This window comes from Neoarius graeffei, chromosome 22 (assembly GCF_027579695.1).
Source record: "Neoarius graeffei isolate fNeoGra1 chromosome 22, fNeoGra1.pri, whole genome shotgun sequence".
Classification (NCBI taxonomy): domain Eukaryota; kingdom Metazoa; phylum Chordata; class Actinopteri; order Siluriformes; family Ariidae; genus Neoarius; species Neoarius graeffei.
This window is the reverse complement of record NC_083590.1, coordinates 21216041-21239759: the sequence shown is the minus strand read 5'-3', so window position 1 is coordinate 21239759 and position 23719 is coordinate 21216041. Positions and strand designations below refer to the sequence as shown.

The following is a 23719-nucleotide window of genomic DNA, read 5'->3' as shown; positions in this document are numbered from 1 at the left end:
GTGTGTTGTCCATCGTCATCCACATTTCATAAAAATTAATTCTTCTCTCTCAATTCTTCACTGATTTTTAATCTTTTTGGCAGGAAGGTAGGTCTGCCTGGGGTGCATATACTATGGCTTCTACCCAAATTTGCATAATTACAATTAATAATGAAGATATGGAGTAATTAATCAATCCCTAACGAGCAGTTTCCACACAAATCGCTTCTTTTCCCTCAATTCTTCATGGATTTTGATTCTGGCATGAAGGTAGGGGGACCTAGGGTGCACAGAACTTCTACCCAGATTTGCTTCATTACAATTATTAAGTTATGGACTAATTAAGCCTTTATGAGCAGTTCAACAAAAATCGCTTCTTCTCTGTAAATTCCTTGCTGTTTTGGATTCTTTCTGGTAAATAGGTCGGTATTCCTAGGGTGGATATCACTTCTAGATATAGCTTGCAACATTTATTGCTCAAGGTGGCCCACTTTAGATCGTTCCTTCTGGACTAGACGAAGCCGGAGTGAGCTACGCCGCCATTGATGGTCTCGTGTAATGACGCTAAACAATAAAGTCCAATCAAAATCAGTCAACTTCAGCAAGAGCGAATTAGTAATAGAAGAACTAGCAGGAACATGACGAGAGGGAGAGAAATACACTACCATTCAAAAGTTTGGGGTCACCCAGACGATTTTGTGTTTTCCGTCTAAAAGTCACACTTTTATTTCCCACCATAAGTTGTAAAATGAATAGAAAATATAGTCAAGACATTTTTCTGGCCATTTTGAGCATTTAATCGACCCCACAAATGTGATGCTCCAGAAACTCAATCTGCTCAAAGGAAGGTCAGTTTTATAGCTTCTCTAAAGAGCTCAACTGTTTTCAGCTGTGCCAACATGATTGTACAAGGGTTTTCTAATCATCCATTAGCCTTCTGAGGCAATGAGCAAACACATTGTACCATTAGAACACTGGAGTGAGAGTTGCTGGAAATGGGCCTCTATACACCTATGGAGATATTGCACCAAAAACCAGACATTTGCAGCTAGAATAGTCATTTACCACATTAGCAATGTATAGAGTGGATTTCTGATTAGTTTAAAGTGATCTTCATTGAAAAGAACAGTGCTTTTCTTTCAAAAATAAGGACATTTCAAAGTGACCCCAAACTTTTGAACAGTAGTGTACATATCAAGTTAGTCGCTGTGATGTTTGTGTTTGCCCGATGCCTGCCATTTTGAATTAAATGTGTCATACTGTCAACCAAGCAGTGATGGACTGATTTGATTCGGCAAACCCCTTTCACCCAATTCAACTTGACAAACCAAAAACTGGCTGCACAATGAGACTTTATTTTTTTTTTTTAAGACCCAAACTCAAGGTTTCAGCTGTCAACGGTTTTAGATTATTTACAAGAGAAAAATAAGTACAGACACAAAGAGGAAAAAAAAAAAAAAATCACAGAGACAGAGAAATGGCGCAGTTTTGTTCTTTTGCCTTGTTTTATCCGCTCGATGACACCTGGAACGGGTAATACTGCGGAAAATCGTGAAGGACTTTCAGGGCCTCGTTATACAGCTCCAAATCTGCAGGGGCAGGGAAAGGAAAAAACAAACCCACCATCATATTACATTTCTAAATCTTACAATACTGAAATAAACAGTTCATTAAGGAGAAATAAGGGCAGCACGGTGGTGTAGTGGTTAGCGCTGTTGCCTCACAGCAAGAAGGTCCTGGGTTCGAGCCCCGTGGCCGGCGAGGGCCTCTCTGTGTGCGAGGGCCTTTCTCCCCGTGTCCGCATGGGTTTCCTCCGGGTGCTCTGGTTTCCCCCACAGTCCAAAGACATGCAGGTTAGGTTAACTGGTGACTCTAAATTGAGCATAGGTGTGAATGTGAGTGTGAATGGTTGTCTGTGTCAGCCCTGTGATGACCTGGCGACTTGTCCAGGGTGTACCCCGTCTTTCGCCCGTAGTCAGCTGGGATAGGCTCCAGCTTGCCTGCGACCCTGTAGAACAGGATAAAGCGGCTAGAGATAATGAGATGAGATTAAGGAGAAATAAAAACATTCCTCGCCCACACGATTACTGGCCACTTTAACAGGACCACCTGCTCGTTCAAACAGCCGATCATGTGGCAGCAGCGCAACCGAACCTGGACTGAAAACAGAGCCTGATCTTTATCCAGTCTTTCACTCTGCAGTTTCAGTGAGCCTGTGCTGACTGTCGGCTCCGATTCTGTTCACGGCTACAAGAGTGGAACCTGATGTGGTTTCCTGCTGTTGTCACTCACCTACCTCAAAGGTCAACATCCTGAGATGCTTTTCTGCTCAACATGGCTGTAAAGAGTGACTGTGTTACTGGAACCTTCCTGTCCGCTTGAACCGGTCCGGATATTTTGGGCGGGGTTTTTTTTTGTTTTGTTTTTCGCACCATTCTGTCAAACTTGTGTGAAAACCCCAGCTAGGGCTGGGTTCAAAAGATCGATCCACGATCCGATATCGATTCACATTCAAAAAATACGAGATCGATTCAAAAATGTGTGGCTCGATCTCTTCCAGGTAGCTATAGGCACTATTTTCTCGACCGCGCAAGGACTGCTATAAAAAGCGGGTGCCGGCAAACGAAACTGAAACTTAAGAACGCGAGATGGCTGAAGCTGCACAGCTAAAATCACCGCCTGGCCTGAAAGCTGATGTATGGCATTACTCTGGATTCAAACGTTACGAGGACAGAGATGAAGTCGACAGAACAAAAGCAGTGTGCAAATTGTGCCACATAGAGGTAAAATATAAATCAACCAAAAGATGGCCACCAACTGTCATGGTTACACTCAGACTTATCAGTCAAGCATAATTTCTTACACAATTGCTGTGGTTGCTGAGGTGCTTTTTTTTTTTTCTTTGTGGTCAGAAACCCTGCCATGGGTATATTATTCAACCAAAAGAGGGCCACCGAATGTCATGGTTTTGATTTAGAATTCAAATAAAACCTGGATTTTTTTCATTCCAAAATAAATCCTTTAAAAAAGGCTTTTCAAAGTGTGGGGCACGCCTCCCCTAGGGGGCGCCAGAGTTCTTCGGGGGGGCGCAACGTGAGGAAAAATAAACCAGAATGAGTTACTATTGCGGACATTTAGCGAACTTCAGCTAGCCTTTACCAGAGACAAAATGGATCGATTTTTAGTACCTAAAGCAGGGCTTTGAACCGGTTCAAGAAATGAAAACGAAAACCGGGAACTTTTTCTATTTCACATGGAACAGAAACGAAACCAGAAACTTTATTATTTTTTATGTTCCGGAACAGAAACGCTTATTAAAAATAATGGTAACCGGTTAATACCGGTTTTTATTTCGTTCCTCAAAGTTTCTGTAGCCTACAAATAAAAGCCATTCTTCTCCTGCGCAAGTTTCTATGACCCGCTGGGGTTCACTTCCTGTGTGACGTTCGCTGACTGAATGGAGAGAGCGGGAAGGTGGACTACTATCACGTCTCCATTACTGAGTGTCTGAGCAAAGAGCCTGAACGTTGCAACCTCCCTATTGGCTGTTTGTAAAAATGTATCAGTTGTTGCCCTTCCCACGGGAATCATCGCGGGCTCGAGAGACGAGACCTGACGAGTTAGTTCGTTGGTAGCAGAACAAAATGTCTGGACACAAATCGGGTTTTCAGAAAAGGAAAGAAAATAAACGGAGGGTTGAAAATACAAAAAAGGAGGCAGAAAATGCAAAACGAGTTTTAAGGTAGGACAAATGGTTACTTTTCTGAGGCAGCCCGCTGTGGCTGCAGGCTTTCAGTTGTGTCATTGAATGGTTAGTTTTCTGAGGCAGCCCACCATGGCTGCCTGCAGGCTTATTTATTATAGCCCATTTAGTTAAAATAGTTGATATAAAGTGTTTATAGTTATAGTTATGTGATGGTTGTCCTGATTTAGACTGTTTTTTTTTTTGGGGGGGGGGCGCGATGTTGCACCCGGGTCCAGATTAGGGCAGAACCGGCCCTGGCTACATTTCAGGTGTAGTTTGTTTTATGTATGTATGTACTTGCATAGATGTGTACTTGGCCTTCCAATATGGCGCCTAACAAAATCTCGCGGCGCGGTGACGTCATGCGGTAGCCCTCTATAGGGCCTGACTAGCCTTTGGTAACACACTAAACGAATTCTCTTTCATTTCTGGCACTTTTTCTGTTTGTGTAGATGGGAAGACATACTGAGAATCCAAATCACCAACATTTGAAATAATAATTGTTTTGAATTATTTCTTGTCTTATTTAATGAAGGTTGTAATAGAATTAGCCTACATTTGGCTTAAGCTGGATGAGACAGAGACATAACTTTATAGCCATTTGTTAAACCGCTGACAGGGAACGTAATTAACCGTTCCGGGAATGAAATTTTTTTGTTCTAACCGGTTCGGGAACGTCTATTTAATGGTGGAACCCAAAACATTAAAATTCCGGTTCTGTTCGGAACGAACCAATAGGAAAAAAATTCTGGTTCAAAGCCCTGACCTAAAGCTACAGTGAGTGAGGAGACAGAGTCTGGGCCAAGCAAAAAAAGAAGGAAGTATGACCACGATTATTTAAAGTTTGGATTTTCATGGACTGGATCTGAAGATGCTCCACTGCCACAGTGTGTTGTCTGCCAAGAGGTGCTAGCTAGCGATGCGATGAGATGTTTAAAAAAAAAAAAAAGGCACTGATGTTTTAAATGTGTAAAAAAAAAAAAAATTTAAAAAGCACAGGATGTGTAAAAGAAAAAAATGTGTACAACAACCTTTTTTTTTTAAAAATACTAATGGAACATTACGTATAGCAACAAAACAAAAATTGTAAGGGGGGGGCGCTGTTGTTGATTTGCTCTCTGGGGGGGGCTGACTCTCCCACACTTTGAAAAAGCCCTGCTTTATATCCTTGACTCTTCTCTCTCCGTGTGTCCCTCTTACACATACACAGATACATGCACAAACACATATGGGGCTGTTCCTGTCAATAGGGACAGTTTTTACTTTAAAGTGACAATCCAGCAATATCTAAGTAGATCGATATCAGATCGAATCAGATCGTGACCTTATGAATCGGAATCGAATCGATCCAGGAAATCTGGATCGATTCCCAGCCCTAATCCCAGCAGCTTCTGAAATACTCACTACACGTTTTTTTCGCCAACATTCAGACGTTTGACGTGAAGGTTAACTGAAGCTCGAGTGTGCATGAGCTTGGGTTATGTATTGTTCTGCTGCCAAATGAAAGGCGGACTGGAGAACTGCAGGCATCCTGAAGTCGACATTGCTCTGATCAATGTGATTTGCTCACCGAATGAGATTCCCTTCTCCTCTCTGAACATGATGTACGTTGCAGCCATGATGGTTCCTTTATTGGACACCATTCCGATTACCTCCACTATTCCGCTCAGCTCCTCTTCCAGCTGTGAGAACAGGATGGGAATATTTATCGTGTGAAACATTTATCATCAGTCTAGAAAAATCCATTAACCATTTCAAGTCATCTGGATGTGGACTGTGCAAAAAGCTGGAAGCACAACTTCCTTCACCAGCATGCTTTTTTTTTTTTTAAATAATTCATTCAGTAAATAAACTAATTGTGCCTTAAAGATGCAACACAGATCTGAATAGCACGCACCGGATTATTGAGTTCCACAGATGCGCTCTTTCCCTCTCCGTCTGTCAACGTGAATGATTTGCCACTTGGATGGACCTGTGAAAGAAAAGACCGGCACTCTTACAGCTCCACGGTATCTGGAAAGTTCTTTAGATCAGGGGTTCTCAACCATTTCTACTTTAAAGCCCACCTCTTCATACTTGTAATGAGTTGAGGCCCATTCAAAACAAATCCCCGATTATTTTGGCTCATCTATTCGAATAGAATCTAATAATCTACTGTAAAGTGTATTAATTGGATGCCAGTGATCTTGCACCGTTTAAAAACGTCACTATTTTTGATCTTGTCAGACAATTTGATGCGACATTTCACGTAAACATCTTATGTGAAATGAGTCGAGGTGTCGGATATGGAGTCCATACCTTAGCGCCGTCGAGAAGAGCGGTGGCATTACACATATTTACAACCCTGATTCCAAAAAAGTTGGGACAAAGTACAAATTGTAAATAAAAACGGAATGCAATAATTTACTAATCTCAAAAACTGATATTGTATTCACAATAGAACGTAGACAACATATCAAATGTCGAAAGTGAGACATTTTGAAATTTCATGACAGCAACACATCTCAAAAAAGTTGGGACGGGGCAATAAGAGGCTGGAAAAGTTAAAGGTACAAAAAAGGAACAGCTGGAGGACCAAATTGCAACTCATTAGGTCAATTGGCAATAGGTCATTAACATGACTGGGTATAAAAAGAGCATCTTGGAGTGGCAGCGGCTCTCAGAAGTAAAGCTGGGAAGAGGATCACCAATCCCCCTAATTCTGCACCGACAAATAGCGGAGCAATATCAGAAAGGAGTTCGACAGTGTAAAATTGCAAAGAGTTTGAACATATCACCATCTACAGTGCATATCATCATCAAAAGAATCTCTGTGCGTAAGGGTCAAGGCCGGAAAACCATACTGGGTGCCCGTGATCTTCGGGCCCTTAGATGGCACTGCATCACATACAGGCATGCTTCTGTATTGGAAATCACAAAATGGGCTCAGGAATATTTCCAGAGAACATTATCTGTGAACACAATTCACCGTGCCATCTGCCGTCGCCAGCTAAAACTCTATAGTTCAAAGAAGAAGCCGTATCTAAACACGATCCAGAAGCGCAGACGTCTTCTCTGGGCCAAGGTTCATTTAAAATGGACTGTGGCAAAGTGGAAAACTGTTCTGTGGTCAGACGAATCAAAATTTGAAGTTCTTTATGGAAATCAGGGACGCCGTGTCATTCGGACTAAAGAGGAGAAGGACGTCCCAAGTTGTTATCAGCGCTCAGTTCAGAAGCCTGCATCTCTGATGGTATGGGGTTGCATTAGTGCATGTGGCATGGGCAGCTTACACATCTGGAAAGACATCATCAATGCTGAAAGGTATATCCAGGTTCTAGAGCAACATATGCTCCCATCCAGACGACGTCTCTTTCAGGGAAGACCTTGCATTTTCCAACATGACAATGCCAAACCACATACTGCATCAATTACAGCATCATGGCTGCGTAGAAGAAGGGTCCGGGTACTGAACTGGCCAGCCTGCAGTCCAGATCTTTCACCCATAGAAAACATTTGGCGCATCATAAAACGGAAGATACGACAAAAAAGACCTAAGACAGTTGAGCAACTAGAATCCTACATTAGACAAGAATGGGTTAACATTCCTATCCCTAAACTTGAGCAACTTGTCTCCTCAGTCCCCAGACGTTTACAGACTGTTGTAAAGAGAAAAGGGGATGTCTCACAGTGGTAAACATGGCCTTGTCCCACCTTTTTTGAGATGTGTTGTTGTCATGAAATTTAAAATCACCTAATTTTTCTCTTTAAATGATACATTTTCTCAGTTTAAACATTTGATATGTCATCTATGTTCTATTCTGAATAAAATATGGAATTTTGAAACTTCCACATCATTGCATTCTGTTTTTATTTACAATTTGTACTTTGTCCCAACTTTTTTGGAATCGGGGTTGTAAATAATAAAACACTGAACAGTTATGTCAATAAAATAAATCCAATAGTATTATAAAAGGATTATTATGAATATTAAAGCCCAGTTAATGTCAAATAAAATGCTCAGTAATACTTGGGGGGGGGGGGGGGGGGGGGGGGGGGGGGAATGTATAGTTGTGGTCAGAAGTTTACATACAGTGACATGAATGTCATCTTGGATATGAAGGTCATGGCAATATTTGGACTTTCAGTAATTTCTCTGAATTGTTCTTTTTCTGGGGCAGAATGATTTTACAGCATACAGCTTTAATTTAAAAAACCCACTAGGATTTGGTGCACAAGTTTTAATTTTCTTTGGATTTTCTGAAAATCAACACATGGTCAAAATTATACAGACCAAGGCCAAAAATATTCATACAGCACACCTAATATTTGGGTAGAACATTTCTTCACATGATTCACCTTGCCCAAACATTTTTGTTTACCATGAACAAGCTTCTGGCAGAATTCTGGTTGGATATTTCACGACTCTTCATGGTAGAGTTCAATTAAATTTGATTTTTTTTCTTGGCATGGACTCCACTCATAAATGCAGTCCATATATTTTCAATAGGGTTGAAATCAGGACTTGTTTTAAGCTTAATGTTAGCCTGCTTTATCCTCCACAACCATATATCTTGGAGAGCAGCCTCTTAGTCCATGGTGATCTGAACTGTAGACAGTGATCCATCAGCTTCCAGTTCATGGCAGGGCTGTGCCATGGTGGGTCACAGATTGTTCCTGACCATCCAAACCAATTTCCTTTCAGCTGAGGGTGATAGTTTGGGTTTTCTTGAAGCAAAGTGACTTGGCAAAGTGACTCCACCTCACAATAACTTGCATACAATTGTTTGAACTGATCTTGGAATTTGAAGTTGTTTAGAAATGGCTCAAACAGACATTCCAGAGTTGCGTATATCTGTGATCCTCTTTCTCAGATCTGCACTGAGCTCCTTGGACTTTCCCATTTTACTGTGTGTTGGTCAATCCAATGAGAGCTGTAAACAAACCCTTTTTATGAAGGCACAGAGAAGCTACCAGCTGGAGTCAATCATGATCACTAACAGGAAGTTAAGAGACCTTGGCCTTGGCAAGATGAGAGACATTTTGTAAGTTTCAGCACCTCTGAATTAATAATCATAAGTGAGTGTATGTACATATTTGACACTGTATGTATAATTTTGACCCTGTGTTGATTTCAGGAAACCCAAAGAAAATTAAAACTTGTGCACCAAATTCTAGTGGTTTTTTTAATTAAAGCTGTATGCTGTAAAATCATTCTGCCCCAGAAAAAGAACAGTTCAAAGAAATTACTGAAAGCCCAAATATTGCCATGACATTCATATCACTGTATGCAAACTTCTGACCGCAACTGTATTAACTCAGGTTAAAAAAAAAAAAAAAAAGCAGAATATAGATTTCTAAAATAAACTTTTTAAATTTTAATTTCAATCTTTATTACTTATAATTTAATAGAATAAAATAACTAGGAAAGATGTACTTATGTTGTATGTGGTTTTTTTTGTCGTCTCTTGAAGGAAAATATTTTTGTTCATGTCATTCTTTGTGGGGTCAAATTACAGACTTTTTATTGATATTAAATTTGGGATGAAATGATGTGAAATTGATGAGGAGGTTAAACATCACCATCCAAATTTCAACAATAACTAATAAAAAAAAAAAACGTACTGAATCAAAGTAAACTAAATCCTAGAAAGGATTATTCTGGAAGTTAAAGGGATAGTTGGGGATTTTTGACATGAATCTGTATGGCATCCCCATCAATAGTGTCGTGCAAACACACTGACTTACCCCTGACAGCATCCTGTGAGTCCAGTTCTTGTCCAGTTTTGGTCCAGACGAAAGTAGTCCGGCAAGTTTGTTGGGGTCACGAAAGTAAAATGTTTTTCGTCTCAAAACAGTATGTGTTCAAAAGAGTGATATATTTGCATCACAAAACCGTTGCCAAATAAAAAGTCAGACCTCGAAATCGCTTGGCACTATTTTCTCTCCCTTCTTATCACTGCGCGCTGCCGCCAGGTGACAGCCACGGCTGTTTCATTCATTGTTTTAGTGATGGGAATTTCGGCTCTTTTTCGGGAGCCGGCTCTTTTGGCTCTTCTTACTATAAGGAGCCGGCTCTTTCGGCTCCCAAGATTTTATTTTTGATTTAATTGCTGAAATTAACTAGTTAATTAATTACATTATTATTTATATTTTATCAATAGGATGTTTTCCATTTTATTTTTTAGTTTTTGTAGCCATTGTAAAGCTTTGTAAAGTATAGCAGTGTAACAATGTTCTAGCTATAGAAATAAAACTTACTTACCAATTAATAAATTATTTTCTCACAAACAATGCAAAACTGTGTTATATTACCAATATAAAATACACAGAAGACATCAACTGTTTATCCTTTATGGCTTTATTTCACACTCGACCTTGAACAAAATGCCACAAAATAAATTATGAAGTATAAATCAGGCCTAAGAAACTATGAAGCAAAGTTGGAAATTATTTTAACAAACACAGAACAATGTGCAACAAAATATGTGGCACCTTGAGCGCATGGAAAAAGAGAAAAAAGTGCCACACTCTGCTCCACCAGTAATGAGAAGCCGCTGGAACAGCAAATCTGCTCCTGTTATAATGACTGCTGTCTCGTTGTATACCGCAGATTAATCTGGCCATGCCAAGGCGGTTGCCGACCGAACCTGTCAATTTATGAGCGACAATTTATATCATGAGCTTTAGGAATTCACGGCAACAAAACAATGATCATGGTTGTCAAATAGACAATCATCCTTCAGCTGAGCTGAACTCTGTCTCTCTCTCTCTCTCTCTCTCTGAGGCACCTCAGGACAAAAAACTAATTCGGCTCCCCAACTCGGCTCCCACCGAAGAGCCGACTCCCGTCGTTCACTTCAAAGAGCCGGCTCTTTGAACCGGATCGTTCGCGACCGACACATCACTACATTGTTTACTGCTAGCAAAGTTAGCGACATGTCTGACTACGATGGTGAAATGTGTGCGGAGATTCAGCCACATCTTTGTTGCTACAGCCTGGATAGTCGCAAGTGCGCACCATTTTCACAAATATATTATTGTATAGGTTATAGAAGGTGATAAATTTGTCGCTGTTCTTGCTCTCAAATTAGCTTGTTAAGGTGTTGATTCCTGCGCAGATGTCAAGATGACAGCGCGCAGTGATACCGAGGGAGAGAAAATAGTGCCAAGCGATTTCGAGGTCTGACTTTTTATTTGGCAACGGTTTTGTGATGCAAATATATCACTCTTTTGAACACATACTGTTTTGAGACGAAAAACGTTTTACTTTCGTGACCCCAACAAACTTGCCGGACTACTTTCGTCTGGACCAAAACTGGACAAGAACTGGACTCACAGGATGCTGTCAGGGGTAAGTCAGTGTGTTTGCACGACACTATTGATGGGGATGCCATATAGATTCATGTCAAAAATCCCGAACTATCCTTTTAAAGCCAAGCCAAGCCAGTGTCTTTAAAGTGCATATCACGGGTAAGATCAGGAGCAAGATCAATGTAATTCTATTTTATATGAAACTTTGGTCAAATATCTAACATTCTGTGCAATTTTTTTTACCGTACACAATACCAGAAAAATTCAGTTGAAATCAAGCCATTTGAGGTGAATTGGTCCGCCTCTGAAAAAACTTGGCGTTTGGATTTCCCGGCAAACACTGATTTTCGTGACGTCGCGTGCGGGACGCCTCCCTCTGAATCCTACGTCAGCGCTGGTTTATGAGAAAACGACCTGGTGGTTTTCTGCAAATTTCTTCGACGTTATCGCGTAATTATTAAAATGGCTAACAGATGTATCGTAGGAGGGTGTAGCAACACCAATCTTGATGGGATTAGTACTCATCGTTTTCCAAAAGACCGGACAATGAGAGAGAAATGGGAGCGCTTGGTCTACACAGGCTGTGCACTGAAACCGTGCAAAGCTCGCGCAGCCTGCTGGCGCTTCCGCAGGTGACGTCACGAATCTGGCTCCAGACTCCCTTGGGATTTTTCCAGACACGTTTTGTTATTTTATTTTTTTCTGCTGTAGACAGATGGCCTTGTGCAAAATTACCCTTCTGGATGAGTGTGTAAAGGGTCATATTTTCATATTTAAAAAAAAACAAAAACATGCACTTTAAACTTATTTTAAAAAAAAACCCAACCCATCAACTCAAATACTACTAACTTACCTGAATAAAGAGTTATAAAATATTTCTTAACTTAAAATTTCACTCATGATGATTTAGTAGGAAAAAGTATAACTATAAAACTTGTTTTTTTAAATGAAGCATGTCCGTCTGTTTGTTGTTTGCTAAATTATATTTAATTTATATTGGTGTTGGACTTGCAACACCATCCACCTGTACAGGAAGGGACAGAGCAGGCTGTACTTCCTGAGGAGGCTGCGGTCCTTTAACATCTGCAGGAAACTCCTGTGGATGTTCTATCAGTCCGTGGTCACCAGTGTCCTGTTTTACACCGTGGTGTGCTGGGGGGGCAGCACATCCAAGAAGGACACATCCAGGCTGGACAAACTGATCAGGAGGGCCGGCTCTGTGGTCGGCGTGAAGCTGGACTCTCTGGTGATGGTGGCAGAGAAGAGGACGATGGACAAACTACTGAACATCATGGACGATGCCAGTCACCCTCTGCACACCGTCATCAGCAACCAGAGGAGCCTGTTCAGTGACAGAATGCTCCTTCCCAAGTGCAGGACAAACAGACTCAAAAACTCCTTTGTCCCTCACGCCATCAGACTGTACAACTCCTCTCTGGGGGGAGGAGGGGTAAAGCCAGTATCTCACTGGGCTGCAACAGCTTGCGAACATCATTCGCGAGAGAGTTTCAAAAGCGTCTTGAAACATTCGTGGGGCTTCTCAATTTCCTCGCATGAGTCGGAAAGTGTCGCTCCTTCATTGCTGAAATTTTGAACATGTTCAAAAAATTTGTGCGACAAAATTTCTCTCAAAATATCCGCAAATGCGTCGCTGGTGTCGCAAAGCCGTCGCGAACCCTTCTCAAGTCAATTTCCATGAGACAGGAAGTGCGAGTGTATGGGTAGTATCTCACTGGGCTGCGACAGCCTGCAACTAGTTGGAGACACAATTGCAATAAAATATGCGAATATCAATTCAGTGTGACTCCAGGTGAAAATTGTCGCTAATTCGCATATTTTATCGCAATTGTGTCGCAGGCTGTCGCAGCCCAGTGAGATACTGGATTAACAGGACGACAGAGGACAGGAAGGAGCCTAACAAAAAGCAATACTGGACAATGTGCAATACCTCTCCTGCTGGACTTTTTCATATCTTTTTTTAAAATATTTGTATATGTAAATACTTAATTTATCTATAAGTTCTCTCTATTTTCTATTCTCCGTTTATCCTGTAATGATGCTACTGGAATTTTAATTTCCCTGAGGGAACCCTCCCAAAGGGATCAATAAAGTTCTATCTAATCTAATCATCACCATCATCATCATCTGGCTGCTCCCGATTAGGGGTCGCCACAGCGGATCTTTCATCTCCATTGCTCCCTGTCTTCCGCATCCTTCTCTACCACACCTGCCACTTTCATGTCTTCTCTCACCACATCCATGTATCTCCTCTTTGGCCTTCCTCGTTTTCGTTTGCCTGGCAGCTCCATCCTCAACATTCTCCTTCCCACATCTCTTCTCAGGATGTGCCCATACCATCACAGTCTCATCTCTCTTAGGCCAAGTTTACATTAGACCGTATCTGTCTCGTTTTCTTCGCGGATGCACTGTCCGTTTACATTAAAACGCCGGGAAACAGGAATCCGCCAGGGTCCACGTATTCAATCCAGATCGTGTCTGGTCCGGTGCTGTGTAAACATTGAGAATACGCGGATACGCTGTGCTGAGCTCTAGCTGGCGTCGTCATTGGACAACGTCACTGTGACATCCACCTTCCTGATTCGCTGGTGTTGGTCATGTGACGCGACTGCTGAAAAACGGCGCGGACTTCCGCCTTGTATCACCTTTCATTAAAGAGTATAAAAGTATGAAAATACTGCAAATACTGATGCAAATACTGCCCATTGTGTAGTTATGATTGTCTTTAGGCTTGCCATCCTTCCACTTGCAAGTAGTAAGTGACGCGCATGCCCGATATGCACTGGGATCACACACACAGCGGCTCAGTCCCGAATCACAGCTCGTGCGCTACACTCGCGCGCTCTGTGAGCTGCGCAGGGCCGGAGTGCGCACCCTCCAGAGGGCACTCGCTGTTCAGGGCGGAGTGATTTGGAGCGCAGGATGCCTGCGGAGCCGAGCGTATCCGCGTATTGGCGTTGCTGTGTGCACACTAATCGTTTTAAAAACGTTAATCTGATGATCCGCTGATACGGTCTAATGTAAACCCCACCTTAGCTTCATTCCCAAGCTCTCCACATGTGCTGTCCCTCTGATGTGCTCATTCCTTATCCTGTCCAACCTCCCATCACAAACCTTAACATCCTCAACTCCGCCACCTCCAACTTTGCCTCCTGTCTCTTCATTAAGTGTACGGTCTCCAATCCATACATCACAGCTGGTCTCACTACTGTCTTATACATCTTACCTTTCACTTTTGCTGGGACTTTCCTATCACAAATGACTCCCGAAATCCTTCTCCAACTATCTATCGATCTAATGGAGTCCATTGAGGACTTTGGCAAAAATGTAACCAAAAAAAAAGGATAAACAAACAAACAAACCAGCATGTCAATTCCTTGTTTTTGTCAGTAATAGAACTAGGCCCGGTTATCTTTCCTGAAGCATCCCCTTGGCATTAGTGACAGTTTGGTGAGGGTTTAAAGCCCACAGTTTAAAGCAATAAACAAACTATGAAAGAAATGAAGTTTCAGCAGCTTACAGACAAACAGCATTTCTGTCAATTCCTTGTTTTTGTCAGTAATAGAACTAGGCCTGCTTATATTTCCTAAAGCATCCCCTTGGCATTAGTGACAGTTTGGTGAGGGCTTAAAGGTGGAGTACGAGATTTTGGAATAACGGTTCCCGCAAGCCATATTTTGAAAAGAAACAAGCCCGCCCTCGCCATGCTCCCACCCCCCGCGTCTCATTAAGTTAGAGTGTAGAGAGCTTGGAAAAATAGCTCAAACGTTCTCATTTAAACTGTGTTTTCAGCCCCAATTTTCACTCCACACACACAAATTTCTCAAAAGTAGTAGCCACACTTGTCCTGATTCACACAATGTGTCTACCTACACGATAGGACTTGCAGTTTTTGAATGAGAATCCTGAAAGTGAGGAGAGGACAGGCGCGCAGCCCCATAGACTGCCATTGTAAACTTGGCAGAAAAGTCACTCGATTTTAACTCACTCTAGTGACCTCATTTTTTACACTACAGACAAAAAATTGCATCAGTGTGTTCAGGAGAGCCTTGTGGCACTCACGGTGAAATAATTGTGGCTATCTCCTTCCGTTTTCGTGTAAATCCCCATTGTTTAGAGGGACCTTTTTCTATGCATTTCTGTCTCTCCCTGCTCAGCGCGCGGGTTGGGGAGGGGCTGCTCGCTCTCTCACACACACACACACACAGAAGGGACGGGCTGCTCACGGGCTTCAGTCTGATTGACGTGTCAGTATCCAATCATTTTGAGGTGGTACCTCGATAGGATTGGATGACGTTTTTCCTTTATTTTACACTGTAGACTGGATTAAAATATTTCGTTTTTGGGTCAAACTTTCTATTGTACCGCTTGCAACATGGGTGTGAGGAGCTTTTCGAACAATATGGTAAAAAATACTCCTGAAAAAAATCTCATACCCCACCTTTAAAGCCCACAGTTTGGTGAGGGCTTAAAAGGAACAGTCCACCGTATTTCCATAATGAAATATGCTCTTATCTGAATTGAGACGAGCTGCTCCGTACCTCTCCGAGCTTTGCGCGACCTCCCAGTCAGTCAGACGCGCTGTCACTCCTGTTAGCAATGTAGCTAGGCTCAGTATGGCCAATGGTATTTTTTGGGGCTGTAGTTAGATGCGACCAAACTCTTCCGCGTTTTTCCTGTTTACATAGGTTTATATGACCAGTGATATGAAACAAGTTCAGTTACACAAATTGAAACGTGGCGATTTTCTATGCTATGGAAAGTCCGCACTATAATGACAGGCGTACTAACACCTTCGGCAGCGCATTGATACGGAGCTCAGATATCAATGCGCTGTCGAAGCGCTGCCGAAGGTGTTAGTACGCCTGTCATTATAGTGCGCACTTTCCATAGCATAGAAAATCGCCACGTTTCAATTTGTGTAACTGAACTTGTTTCATATCACTGGTCATATAAACCTATGTAAACAGGAAAAACGCGGAAGAGTTTGATCGCATCTAACTACAGCACCAAAAAATACCATTGGCCATGCTGAGCCTAGCTACATTGCTAACAGGAGTGACAGCGCGTCTGACTGACTGGGAGGTCGCGCAAAGCTCGGAGAGGTACGGAGCAGCTCGTCTCAATTCAGATAAGAGCATATTTCATTATGGAAGTACGGTGGACTGTTCCTTTAAAGCCCACAGTTTGACTCTCAGTGTAACTGAAGAATATTTTGAGTTCCCTGAGGGAACCCTCCCAAAAGGATCAATAAAGTTCTATCTAATCTAATCTAATGGAGTCCATTGAGGACTTTGGCAAAAATGTAGCCAAAAAAGGATAAATAAACTATTAAAGAAATGAAGTTTCAGCAGCTTACAAACAAACAAACAAACAAACAAACATTTCTGTCAATTCCTTGTTTTTGTCAGTAATAGAACTAGGTCTGGTTATATTTCCTAAAGCATCCCCTTGGCATTAGCGACACAGTTTGGTGAGGGCTTAAGGCCCACAGTTTGGTGAGGGCTTAAGGCCCACAGTTTGGTGAGGGCTTAAGGCCCACAGTTTGGTGAGGGCTTAAGGCCCACAGTTTGACTCTCAGTGTAACTGAAGAATATTTTGAGTTCCCTGAGGGAACCCTCCCAAAAGGATCAATAAAGTTCTATCTAATCTAATCTAATGGAGTCCATTGAGGACTTTGGCAAAAATGTAACCAAAAAAGGATAAATAAACTATTAAAGAAATGAAGTTTCAGCAGCTTACAAACAAACAAACAAACATTTCTGTCAATTCCTTGTTTTTGTCAGTAATAGAACTAGGTCTGGTTATATTTCCTAAAGCATCCCCTTGGTATTAGCGACACAGTTTGGTGAGGGCTTAAAGCCCACAGTTTGGTGAGGGTTTAAGGCCCACAGTTTGACTCTCAGTGTAACTGAAGAATATTTTGAGTTCCCTGAGGGAACCCTCCCAAAAGGATCAATAAAGTTCTATCTAATCTAATGGAGTCCATTGAGGACTTTGGCAAAAATGTAACCAAAAAAGGATAAATAAACTATTAAAGAAATGAAGTTTCAGCAGCTTACAAACAAACATTTCTGTCAATTCCTTGTTTTTGTCAGTAATAGAACTAGGTCTGGTTATATTTCCTAAAGCATCCCCTTGGCATTAGCGACACAGTTTGGTGAGGGCTTAAAGCCCACAGTTTGGTGAGGGTTTAAGGCCCACAGTTTGGTGAGGGTTTAAAGCCCACAGTTTGTGTAACTGAAGAACAGTTTAACGGCCCGGAGCTGAACACTGAGACACCGAGCACACGCGCTGCTTCAGAGTTCCTTTACCTTCTCCACACTTCCTGTGAAGCACACGGCCCGGGACACGAACTGCGGGAGCATCGACGCGTTTATTCTGGTCTTCGGAGACTCGAACACACCCGTCATTTTACACGCTTTCCTCTCTAAACTTGGCTTGCTCTGAAACTGTCCTGGTGCAGAACATAAGCAGTGAAAAAGAACCGCGCGGAAATCTTCTTCTTTTAATTGGCGGTTGGCAAACAACTTTTTGGAAGCATTACCGCCACCTACCGACATGGAGTGTGAGTCTGGGTGCAAACTACCTCTACTATAAACAAAATAATAATTAAATAAAAATATCTCATCTCATCTCATTATCTGTAGCCGCTTTATCCTTCTACAGGGTCGCAGGCAAGCTGGAGCCTATCCCAGCTGACTACGGGCGAAAGGCGGGGTACACCCTGGACAAGTCGCCAGGTCATCACAGGGCTGACACATAGACACAGACAACCATTCACACTCACATTCACACCTACGGTCAATTTAGAGTCACCAGTTAACCTAACCTGCATGTCTTTGGACTGTGGGGGAAACCGGAGCACCCGGAGGAAACCCACACGGACACGGGGAGAACATGCAAACTCCACACAGAAAGGCCCTCGCCGGCCCCGGGGCTCGAACCCAGGACCTTCTTGCTGTGAGGTGACAGCGCTAACCACTACACCACCGTGCCGCCCTACCTCAGTCTTACTATAGGCAATTTCTAAGGTGACCTCAGGGGTCACACATGCTTTTTTGGCATTCATGTCTGCCAACTCATTCCCTCTTATCCCAATATGTGCTGGGATCCATAAGAAAGTTACATCTGTACCTGAGTTTATAATTCCACTAACCATTTGCGCAATTTCCAACACCAAGTCTTGTCTGGACTCTGACATAGTATTCTGAATACTCATCAGCGCAGAAGCAAAATCTGAAGCAATAAGCACTCCACCCTTAGGACTATATCCCTCTATCCAGGATTATGCAGTGAGGATGGCTACTAGTTCTGCTGTGTATACTGCAAGATCATTGGTAACGCGCGCGGAAATGTACTTCTTCTTCTTCAATGGCAGATTATCACAATCTGTGTATACCACCACCTACTGTACAGGTGTGTGTGAAGGGACTGGACAGATTCTATGTCAGATTACTAGGCTACAAAACAAAAATTATATTCTTTTCATTAGACCTGTATCATTAAGATAAATGATTAGTGCTTTAATTCTATTTCGCTGTATTCCTTCTTCCTTTAGTATGTTGTGAATGTCTGAACCTGCTTCAAGCTCCAACCATTTCTGTCTTTGAGAACTGTATTTACTACAATGGAATAAAACATGCTCAACATCTTCCTTAACTCTACATCCTTGACAAAGACCATCACTTTTACCTAATATCTGTAATGTTGCATTAAGACCTGTGTGTCCCAGTCTTAAAATTGTATATACTACCTCCTCATTTCTGTTAAATCCCATTGATGTTATTCTTTTCCCCCATTCCTGACTCTGCATATTAAAGTATTGTCTACCTTTGGGTTCTGTTTCCCACTCTTTTTGCCATCTTTTCATCTCATGTCATCTCATTATATGTAGCCGCTTTATCCTTCTACAGGGTCGCAGGCGAGCTGGAGCCTATCCCAGCTGACTACGGGCGAAAGGCGGGGTACACCCTGGACAAGTCGCCAGGTTATCACAGGGCTGACACATAGACACAGACAACCATTCACACTCACATTCACACCTACGGTCAATTTAGAGTCACCAGTTAACCTAACCTGCATGTCTTTGGACTGTGGGGGAAACCGGAGCACCCGGAGGAAACCCACGCGGACACGGGGAGAACATGCAAACTCCACACAGAAAGGCCCTCGCTGGCCACGGGGCTCGAACCCGGACCTTCTTGCTGTGAGGCGACAGCGCTAACCACTACACCACCGTGCCGCCCGCCATCTTTTCATAATCTCTGTTTTAATTAAAGCTTAATAAATCTGTTCTTTATCAATGGATTCTTTGGCTATGTGGTCTGCTATTTCATTACCTTTAATTCCTATATGGGCTGGTATCCAACAAAACTCAATAATAAGTCCCATATTCCTTATGTGAGCTAAGAGATGTTTAACTTCAATTACTAAGTCTTCCCTTGTTGAGTTACCTGATAAAAAACTTTGTAAAACTACATTGAATCTGTACATATAACTGACTTGAGTGGTTTGATTTCTTCAATCCATCTTAATGCAGAAAGAATTCCAGCCATTTCAGTTGAGTAAACTGATAGGAAATTATTCAGTTTATAGCCATATGTTTTTTTTAAATTCTGGAATATAAATTCCAATGCCACATTTACCACTTAATACATCTTGCGGAAATGTACTCTGACGTATTTCCTTTTTGATTGTGGTGTCCATTTCCGCATTGTCCATCAACTTTTAACCTCCGTCATAAACTAAAACCACGTTTCTAGTTCCACAACTAGTTATAGCTTGAAACAGACAGATAACCAGAGACAAAAAAAATAGATCACAGAGATTACAATATTCTCATCTCTCTCATTATCTCTAGCCGCTTTATCCTTCTACAGGGTTGCAGGCAAGCTGAAGCCTATCCCAGCTGACTACGGGCGAAAGGCGGGGTACACCCTGGACAAGTCGCCAGGTCATCACAGGGCTGACACATAGACACAGACAACCATTCACACTCACATTCACACCTACGCTCAATTTAGAGTCACCAGTTAACCTAACCTGCATGTCTTTGGACTGTGGGGGAAACCGGAGCACCCGGAGGAAACCCACGCGCACACGGGGAGAACATGCAAACTCCACACAGAAAGGCCCTCGCCGGCCCCGGGGCTCGAACCCAGGACCTTCTTGCTGTGAGGCGACAGCGCTAACCACTACACCACCGTGCCGCCGATTACAATATTGGGATACAAAACCATTAACAACTTCTTTCACTGCTCCCGTTAGCAGACTGGCCAACCTTTCAAAACTCTCCTGGAAGAAAAGTGCGTGAACGACATTTTCAGCTGGCTGAGGGTCTGATGTGCGGCTGAAATGATAAAAACAGTGGATCCCAATTAATTGCAAACCATTGGAAATTTATACAATTAAAGAGTTTTTGAATTGTTGATATTGTTCTATCAGTTACTATAGGTTATGGGATTCATGTATCAGGCCTGAGAGAGCTCAGAGTGAAAAATCTGAAATAATACTCTTGTCTTGAATTTTAATATAATAACACTGAATGGGAAGTCTTAAATCAGATTTTTAGCTGAAAAATCTCATGCCTGAATATTGTATGCATACAGAGACCCACAGAAAATAACACGAGTGATGCTTTAGAAGAATGTTTATCGTTTCTTAAAATAGTCACAGTGAATGAAAGTATTATTGGATTGCATCAAATGTGTTTTCCTTCTGTAAGCTCATGTAAAAATACACAGAACTATAATATCATACATAAATTACATTTTAATAAGATTTAACCAAAATAGTAACAACTCAATTAAATAAATACTGCACTGTCTTAGTACGACTAAAATGCATCTCTCTCACTAAACACTTTCCAACAGAATTTTTAAAAAGCACTAGAAATCCTATCCAAATCCTATCGCAATGCAGCAAAGGAATTTGCTCATTTGCAAACTTTGAAAGTTTTCGAGCAAAATGTAAAAATGGCGCTATAAATACTACCATACTATCAAAATATACTCCACAAAGAAATTCACTCGAATGCAAAATTTTAGTCCTACCCAAATACACTCACTAGTAATCTTTCACTTAAAACCTCAAAACTCCATCAAAATCAATCACTTTCCAGATAATTCACTTGCAAACTTTCACTTCAAACTTTCAAACATAAATTCAAAATAGCATTAAGACACTACCGCACTATTCAAATACACTCACCAAACAAATCCTCTGTCATGCAACATTTCACTAAACACTTTAGAAGTTGTACAGTTTGTTTCTGAAATGGTAGGGAAGACTAGTTTAATTTCACACTCAAATGTCCATTATATTCTGATTTAAGGTATCTTTAACTTAAAATGTGTAACTGGCTGGTCGAACATTTGCTTATCCATGGGAATTCATTCTCCCATGCAGCCTGGTATTTGCATTCGTATTTTTGCCGTTTGGTATTGGGTTTAGTGGCCATGATGAATGACTGCTTGTAAAAAATGTTGGACAGCCTGGGTGAATCCGACATTACGGAAATGACTGTCGTTCTGTTCATTGATTGGTTAAACATCAGTTGACGTCAGCAGTGTTTCTCATACGATTCTGATTGGACATAATCGGGAGTATTTTTAATTTGGCAGGGAGGGATTTCCCAAAACCAGGAGATTATCCAGTTTTTAACAAATACGATCGGGAGGCAGAGGCTAAAATCGGGAGCCTCCCGCTGAAATCGGGAGGGTTGGCAAGTATGTGTTAGGGGTCGCCATAGAGGATCTGTTCCACTGATTTGATTTGGTATAGGTTTTATACTGGATGCCCTTCCTGACACAACCCTCCCGAAACCTATCTGGGCTTGGGACCTGCACTAAGTATATACTGGCTTGTGCAACCTCAGTAGCTGGGGATTTTATCTAGTGTGCATGTCTTTGTACTGTGGGAGGAAACCCATGCAGAGAACATGCAAACTCCACACAGAAAGGCTGTGAGGTTCAAACCCAGAACCTTCTTACTGTGCAGCAGCAGTGTTAAAGTGCATATCCTGGACCAGTTTCAGTTTTGTTTTTTTATATGAAAGTCTGTCCCTTTACACACTCATCCAGAAGGGTAATTTTGCACAAGGCCATCTGTCTACAGCAGAAAAAAAAAAATAACAAAACATGTCTGGAAAAGTCCCAAGGGAGTCTGGAGCCAGATTCATGACGTCACCTGCGGAAGCGCCAGCAGGCTGCGCGAGCTTGCACGGTTTCAGTGCACAGCCTGTGTAGACCAAGTTTAGCAGCTAGCGATTTTGCATTGAAATATGGAATTGTCACCTGAGCGCAATGTTACTTCACCTTTGCATGAAGAATATAATGAGATGCCAGAATTATTTCTTACTCTGGCAACAGTCAACTTGCGAATTGCTGATTTTCTTCGTCTTTTTCTTGGCTCTGCTTGGTCCTTGGCTTCGAGGGCCTCAGTGGATGCAGCACTTCACCTTCTGTCAGGGGAGACGAACACAGCTGGCTCCTTTGGTGACGCTGACACAGATGGAGACGGTGTTGCTTTGGGCATTCTGATAGATGGAACTGTGTCTTTTTTCAGATCAAGTTGTCTCACGAAGCCCATTTCCCACTGCAAATAGTTCTCAAAGTCGTCGGGCCTTGTGAAGTGAGCACCGCAAATAATGCTGTAGTCTTTAGCATGTAGCCAGTTTTTCCGGGTGCCTCGCACGAAGAGCTCCCATTTCTCTCTCATTGTCCGGTCTTTTGGGAAACGATGAGTACTAATCCCATCAAGACTGGTGTTGCTACACCCTCCTACGATACATCTGTTAACCATTTTAATAATTACATGATAACATTGAAGAAATTTGCAGAAAAACACCAGGTTGTTTTCTCATAAACAAACCAGCGCTGACGTAGGATTCAGAAGGAGGCATCCCGCACGCGACATCACGAAAATCAATGTTTGCCGGGAAATCCAAATGCCAAGTTTTTTCAGAGGCGGACCAATTCGCTTTAAATGGTTTGATTTCAACTGAATTTTTCTGGTATTGTGCAAGGTAAAAAAAAATTGCACAAAATGCAATATGTGACCGATATTTGACCAAAGTTTAATATAAAATAGGAGAATTACAGTGATCTTGCTCCTGAATTTACCCGTGATATGCACTTTAACCACTGCACTACTGTGCCGCCCCGCAAGGATACAGTATCTTTAATATACCATGTAAGAAAGAAAGAAGAGCAATCAATAAATAAATACCATCCAGGATTTAATTCAAACTGAAAAGCCTGAGAGTCAACCAACCAAACACACACACACACCTGAGAATCAACCAACCAAACACACACACCTGAGAATCAACCAACCAAACACACACACACACCTGAGAATCAACTAACCAAACACACACACACACCTGAGTCAACCAGAAACCTGAGTCAACCAACCAACCAACCAAACACACACACACACACCTGAGTCAACCAAACACACACACCTGAGTCAACCAAATATATACACACACACCTGAGTCAACCAAATATATACACACACACCTGAGTCAACCAAATATACACACACACCTGAGTCAACCAAACACACACACCTGAGTCAACCACAAACCTGAGAGTCAACCAAACACACACACACACACACACCATGAAGGCATTTTGATTTAATTACACTACAACAGTGAAGGCATTTCCTACATCT

The 23719-nt window shown here is 42.0% G+C and overlaps 1 protein-coding gene across 1 annotated transcript; it reads right to left on the bottom strand.

Moving 5' to 3' along the window:
- Nucleotides 1–1314: 1314 nt before the first annotated feature.
- rpa3 (replication protein A3) lies at nucleotides 1315–17547 on the bottom strand. The gene is made up of 4 exons (XM_060904622.1): nucleotides 17350–17547; nucleotides 5622–5696; nucleotides 5295–5406; nucleotides 1315–1568 (listed from the first exon to the last, which is right to left on the bottom strand). The coding sequence occupies exons 1-4, from the start codon at nucleotides 17446–17448 to the stop codon at nucleotides 1486–1488; spliced, it is 369 nt and encodes a 122-aa protein (XP_060760605.1). The 5' UTR covers nucleotides 17449–17547; the 3' UTR covers nucleotides 1315–1485.
- Nucleotides 17548–23719: the final 6172 nt, after the last annotated feature.